General features: G+C 38.0%; 1 protein-coding gene across 1 annotated transcript in view; it reads right to left on the reverse strand.

The window, feature by feature from the left end:
• The window catches only part of LOC144447207 (cdc42 homolog), an 8,705-nt gene extending 1,283 nt beyond the window's left edge, over positions 1-7,422 (reverse strand). The window contains exons 1-4 of the mRNA XM_078137109.1: positions 7,306-7,422; positions 2,779-2,851; positions 1,154-1,263; positions 653-850 (exon numbers count right to left, since the gene is read on the reverse strand). Coding sequence (XP_077993235.1) covers positions 653-850; positions 1,154-1,263; positions 2,779-2,851; positions 7,306-7,422 — 498 coding nt within the window. The remainder of the gene's footprint in view (positions 1-652; positions 851-1,153; positions 1,264-2,778; positions 2,852-7,305) is intronic.
• Positions 7,423-7,500: the final 78 nt, after the last annotated feature.

Consider the following 7,500-nt stretch of genomic DNA (forward strand, 5'->3'; position numbering starts at 1 on the left):
TTATGTTTACTGATTTTTAATGGCTATTATGTTTACTGATTTTTAGTGGCTATTATGTTTACTGATTTTTAGTGGCTATTATGTTTACTGATTTTTAGTGGCTATTATGTTTACTGATTTTTAATGGCCATTATGTTTACTGATTTTTCATCTTTAGGTGGTATGATTATATTATTCCCAAATATTTTCCTTCAATCAACTGGAAAATACTCGTGACCTAAAGGTTTGTCACTACCCGTCTAGGGAGTCGTAATGACAAAGGCTCCTTAGGTCACTCGTATTTTTGTTGACTGAAGGAAGGAAATAATTGGGGAATACTATCTAACCATTACTATGCTTTACCGAGGACCTGCTGAATGTATTTAAAGGTCATTGTTATGATTCTATCAATTACATATCTTCGACGCCTATATGTCAATTGGTGTAATTGGCATAATGAAGGCTAAAGATATACCAAATAATTATTCAGTCAATAAAAACATTCAGCTACCATTGCCTTGATGATTTATATATAAGTGTTATATACTATGGAAAACAACCTTACTGTGACATTGAAATACATATCAAAATGGTATTGAAAGTAACGTTAAACTGAACTTTACCAAAGTATATATGCTTTGTCTTTTATGGAGATATTTGTCTTTCAACTGACCTGAGAAAGAGCTGAACATTCTAAATATTTAACAGCTCTCAGTTCCTTTGCTCGTTTTTCACCGTGTTCGACAGATATTGGTTTTTCTTTAGTCTTTGCCAGGTTTTCCACAGTGGATATATCGTCTCGTAGATCTTCTTGAGTTCCTACCAGTATATATGGTATTTGGGGACAATAATGAGATATCTCAGGAACCCACTGCAAGATATTGGATTTTCATGTAAAAAAATCTACACAGACCCACTGCACTGGCCAGAGGAGGACATCAAGCACAATTAACAGCTAAGAAATATAAACATTTTGACTACTCACAATACACGAACAACACAACAAACCAACAAACCGCGTCACTGAAATATCAACATCAAAGTGTCTATGCAGTCACTATTGGAATAAACTATGAACAGTCACTCACATTTATTTTAACTGATAAACATATACCCAAATGAGTATTATATGAGCCTTATTCGGATAGAAATACTTTGGTGCAACATCTCATACCTTTTCTTTCACATTTGTAATTGAAGCTGGTATGACGACAGAGAAACAGACAAGGAAGATGTCCGTTTGTGGGTAGCTAAGGGGTCTTAGTCTGTCATAGTCTTCTTGACCTGCAGTACAACGAAAAAATAGTGCCAATGGCGTTGGAGGACAACTGTACAGTTTTTAAAAAATGTTTATTCACATGCTGATCTATGCAGGTATAGCTGAATGACATCCAGTTGGCTATCCAGCCCTGTTTGTTATCTTTGAAATATACGCGATCACTTTGCTGTTGATATCGGTGTGGTCATGTTGCTAGACATATTTGCATACATTTTTGAATGTTCGTTCACTTGTCTATGAATCCCTTATCTTTGCGATATATATCATAATATGGCTGTTGCTATGGGCGTGGTCTTGTTGGCAGGTAAATTTGCATACATTCTTTTAATGTTTATTCATTTGTCTATTAATCCCTGTTGTTATCTTCCATCGTCGCAAACCACGGCCTCTTTTACGACACCGTCCAAAATGCACCTTCATATTTTCTCAGTTTCATGGAAGAAATAACAGCTCTGGTTTGAATGTTATCTTTGCAATATATGCGATCATTTGGCTGTTGCTATAGGCGTGGTATTGTTGCTAGGCATATTTTCAAACACATTTGGAATGTTTGTTCACTTGTCTAAGAATCCCTGTTGTTATCCCTGTGCATTCACTATCGTCTGGCTGTTGCTATGAGTGTGGTCATGGTTGCTAGGGATATTTGCATACATTTTTTGAATGTTTGCTAACTTGCCTACCAGGTGTTTTTATTTTAGCAAAATATACTGCCATTTTGTTTTTGCTAAAGGCTTAGTCACGGTTGATAGGGCCAATTGTGTCAAAATATTTTGAACAAAATCTGCAGAATAAACTCATCAAGTCTCAAGAGAGAGAGAGAGAGAGAGAGAGAGAGAGAGAGAGAGAGAGAGAGAGAGAGAGAGAGAGAGAGAGAGAGAGAGAGATGAATAAACAAACACCGCACCATGCCTATAGCACTACTGAAACTTCTCATTTCAGTTGTCCTAAAAAAGGATAGAGCAGCTCAACTTCACAGGGCAGAATTATCATAGAGCAGAATTATGTGATTGATCAACAAAGATATACCAACATGACAGTGTCAGTGGCGTAGGTTGAACTTTAAATTGCATCTTGGAACACTGGGACTCCATTGAGCTAGAGATAAAGAGAGATCTTGAGATTCGATGTCATGTATAGCACTAGACTACTTTGAACAAGTTTGTGATATGTGTAATATTGAGACATGCCTATAACCCAATTCATAGACAAGGACTCGAATTAACATGAAAACAATGGCGATGATACAATCATAAACAAAACAGCACCCTTGCCATAAATATACAGTTTAGACCATAGTTTCCTATACGCTTACCTCCGGTGTTATGGCTCACCACCTACCATGACAGTGACGACATAGTGGGTATACACTTACCTCCAGTGTCAAATAACCCCAGTATGTATGGTTCATCACGTACAGTGACGAAACAGTGAATATACACTTACAAGCAGTGTCAAATAAATACAGTGTGCACGGTTCACCACCAACCATTACAATGACAACATAGTGGGTATTCACTTACCAGCAGTGTCAAATAAGCCCAGTGTGTATGGTTCGCCACCTACCATTACAGTGACGGCATAGTCATCAAATACCTACAAATTAATGTAACGTTATTAATCATCAAGGTACTGTTTATAGTCACGTGAGAAACGACTTGTCTATTTCACTATATGCCATATGGTTCTCGGCATCAATTTGATGTTAAGCCACACTGTAAGGCAACATTGGTCTGTTCATTACCATGGTTACAAGGATGCTTTAGTAAAGGTGAAATATGTTTTGAGCACCTCATATCCATAGCTAATAGCAATGCGAAGTACAGTGTCAACGATCAAAATAATATCAATTTTTGAGGAGTCACTTAATTGTGCACCTATCGGATATATTGCATGGATTTTGCATAGAGTGAGCAGTGATATGATGCAATAATCACAAAATGATTTGTAAAAAGTGACATCTCTAACCCCCCCCCCTGTAATTACTAAAGGCTCCCCGAGTTTTGCCTACTGAAATAATGATTGCTTTCCCCTCCCAATGACCAAAACAGAAAAACAAATCTCCGACTGAAGGGTCGTGTTAGAATAGCTTTTTGTGCGAACAGCTTCGTTGGCTGCTCGTGTCGCATCTTTCATCAACTTTTAATCTTTTGAAAATTAAAATGCTGTAAAACTGGTGCTGGAAGAGTGAGCGTATCCGATTCTAGAGAATGTACATGTGGGTGTGTGCGTACTAAAGATATAGTAGGGAGCGTCACCTAGATGTGTTCGAATGAAACTCGTGTGAACTCGCGCTATTCCACGAGACCGTCAGAAGTTCGAACGTAGTTACTACGCACACAAGTTATAGTTGTCAATGTAAATAGAACGTGGAAACTGTGACTGTTTATGCAGTGACAGCAAACTTATATATGTCGTGTATATTCACATATATTATCATGAAAATGATTTTCTTAAGACGAGCTTCTTTGCCAATGTTGACGACATGTACTCAAGGTAAGATAGAAAACTGTTTTATTGTGAATTCACTCGTTTTGTTCTCCAAAGTTAAGATGTGCTATTCGTACTGTTTACTTCATTTGCTGATAAAAATGTTAATACTTTTTAAACAAGGGTTTATCTATTTGTTGACGCTATTAATTTTATTGTGAAATAATAACTTATCATCTTCAATAATGCTCGTATACTTGTCAAACTCAATATTTTGGGGGAATAGCAGAAGGAGGAGGAGGGGTAATGGAAACTAAGAGAAAGTTTGATTTCAGGGAGATAGAACAAAATAATAGACACCTTGATTTGAACCAGAAAGAGATCCTGGTCTGAAGTTGACAGAGATTGATGAGACAGAAAGGAGACTGGAGGAAAAGAATTAATGTGTGTAAAGAGAGATGAAAAGACTACAGAACTCGTGAAGACTATGGCTAGCAAGGAAGCTACATTGAATTACAAACAATCTGATTTGGACTAGCGGATCCGGGAACAGAAAGTTGAAGAATTGTTGCATTGTCCTTTATAGTGATAGAGGGCGATATTTCAATATGTGTAAACACATTACTGGCTCAAGACGTCATTCCGAGAACGACGACGTGATGTGATGTATTATCGCAATAACACGGTCACGAAGCATTGTAGTAACACGTCAACAAGTGATTAGCCCTAGGTAGTCGATGAGAGCCGACAATACAAGGATATTGGAGTACAATAAGTATGCGGTAGACACATACAAAACAGCCCTGTTTAGCGATGACTGTCGAGGACTGGTGAGAGAGACTAGTGATAGGAGTACCTAGGCCAGGTGCAGTCAAGCAGTCAATTTTCTAAATAGTGCTGCAATAGAGGCCTGAAAAATGGCCTAGTTTTTGAGATGTTACAACTGAAAAATCACCAGATGAAGATGTATATCACACTCTTCGCTAGAGAGTAAGGAATACAGAAATCCATGATGACAAAGCCGAATTATTAACGAGCACATATTGTAACAAGTACTAGGAACGAAGATTCGGACTAACATTTATCCGGATAAAATAAATATAGCAAATGTGTTTAGTTTGAAAATGTAATTTTTTGTATGTGATGGGTATCAGCCAGAACACACAAACCCTTTTTCCCCAAGATATGAGTTTTACCATGGCAACAGCCATGTTTTGAGTCAAAGTCCATTTTATCTTACTGTAGTTCAGCAATGGAAATCTGAACAGTCAATTAACGATTTGCTGGGCGGCTTTAACCTGAATATAATTTAATGTACTTATACATCAAACTCTTTGTTACAGTACATACCAGAGCACAGTTGTTTTTACCCATCATGCTCTGCACCCCTTCCAGCCTCCTCTGGTACATACGGGGTGGACCATTTGATATCCTGGGGGGGGGGGCTTGGAAGATTTCGGGGGGAAAAAAGATGCCAAGTGGATTTGCTTGAAAAAAAATCCGGATATGAGTGGGTGATGGAAAAAAAAAGATGGACCACTGCTGCTAGAAAAAAAATATCTTGACAGGGAAATGATGCATAGGATCGAGTATACTGTTCAACTTGCTCGTACCTCTCCAACCAGGACACTTGTCAAATCATGACAAACAGTTTCAAACACATGTCAGGGACCAGTCAGTTTCGTTAGCATGTGGTACATATATTTGTTCTTGTCTCTGTTTCTTTCATAAATGGCTTAAATATTACTTCATGTAAGGGTTCAAACATAACTATACATAAAATTATACATACAATACATGTATTACCTAGATACCACACTAGTTACAGAACATGCCATGTAATTTTTTGGCTGTTTCACAATCAGTGCTTCACTTATCTTGCACTTTGGGGCAAAAGTGAACTTGACTGTTTTGTAATGGTAATCTTCATACTATTACTATTACTATTGGATAGTTTATAAAAGAACTTAATCTAAATTGTTCTAGTCTCTTCAGTATGAATTTGTCAGAATGGATGATATACTTCTTATTTCAGACACTACATGTATCGACACCACAACTCAAATTCAAGTTTCTATTGTACACTAGGTATGACCTCCTAAAGTGCTCTAACACATCAGTAACTTTACTATACATACAATATCAATGCCCCTATACCAATGTTACAGGCCCACTTTTATAACATGGAAAACCTATTTAAAAAGGTTATATTTACTTTAGCTTTTCGATGCTTGGCAATATATATCTCAGAGGCTATGAATAACCTAAAAATTGCCTAAATAGAAACAAAAAACTACAGATCTGGCAGGGGGAGACCCCTTGGACTCCATCACCCCAGAAGCCACTCATTCGTTAAACCAACAATAAGATTCACCAAAATTGGTAAAAAAAACTTGAAAATCTTCTAGGGGAGACCCCCTAGGACCCCCCCCCCCCCCCCATAAGAGGTAGACATGTCCAAGCCTCAAATCAAAGTTCTTCCCTCCACCTCTTACTGCCAAGATGCTATGAAACTTTATTTCAAAAATGTTTCAACCATGTGTAGTTGCTTTTTACAATTGTTAGAGCTGTCTTGTAAAGCTTGCAAATTATTGTCTGAAAGTGTCTGTTAATAGCCTGAAAATTGGCTTTAAGAGTAAAAATCACCCAGAGCTTCTAGGGGGACACCACCTAGAACCCCCCCCCCCCCGTAAGAGGTAGACATGTTCCAGTCTCAAATCAAAGTTCTTCCCTCCACCTCTTACTGTCAAGATGCTATGAAACTTTATTTAAAAATGTTTCAACCTCACGTAGTTCTTTTTACATGTTAGAGCTGTCTTGTAAAGTTTGTAAATTATTGTCTGAAAGTGTCTGTGAATGGCCTAAACATTGCCTTTAGAAGTACAACCCCCCCCCCCCCTATTCACACACACTCACACAAGAGGTAGACATATCCCAGTCTCAAAGCTCTTCCCTCTACAGCTTACTGTCAGATGCTATGAAACTTTATTCACGGGGTCAGTGACTTTTTGTTGGCCCAATGGAAAATAACACTGACACCCCCCACCCCCACCCCCACCCCCAAGCTGGAGAAACTGACCGGTCTATCTAAATGTCTGAGCTCACCAATCAAGTTTCCGATTTGTATTTTCATCATACCATGGCATAAAAACTGTCAATGATGTTTTAATTGAAAATCAAACATGTATGAAATATGTAGTTTTCTAAATAAAATCTGTGTGTATAGAACAGCATCTTTTTACTCTCTGTATTACCCTGTGTGAAAACCAAACAGAAAATTGTGGCAACAAATGTAGGTGTTCAACATTGACGTAAAAAAAAAATCCGGATATCTCAAAGAAGCAAAGAAAAAAAAAGTTGCCAGCATAGGCGAAGGAGAAAAAAAATAATTCTCAGGCAAGCAGGTGGGGAAAAAAATAATGACTCTCCACCAATCTTCCAAGCCCCCCCCCCCCCAGGATATCGAATGGTCTACCCCTGTAGTATACGGTAGACATACGGTAATATAATATGACAGTCCTGGTGACTATCTCCTCCTATCGCGTTCGGAGTCCGACTCCTGTGGTCGAAAATGTGTAATGAAGCCTGGTTAGGTTTACTGTATTCAATAATTTACTTACTGTTGGTACATACTCTGATGGAAATTTGTTTGTTGTATATGAAACCAGGAGGCACGTTTTACCAACCCCGCCATCACCGACTACAACACACTTTATGGTTTTCCTTGCCAGGTCCATATTCCTTTCTTACTATGCCCCCCTTCTATTATTGGTCTTTAGTTCTGTACAGACAAATAAAATATATGTATTTATGTA

The sequence above is a fragment of the Glandiceps talaboti genome, chromosome 16 (assembly GCF_964340395.1).
Source record: "Glandiceps talaboti chromosome 16, keGlaTala1.1, whole genome shotgun sequence".
In the NCBI taxonomy this organism is placed as follows: Eukaryota; Metazoa; Hemichordata; class Enteropneusta; family Spengelidae; genus Glandiceps; species Glandiceps talaboti.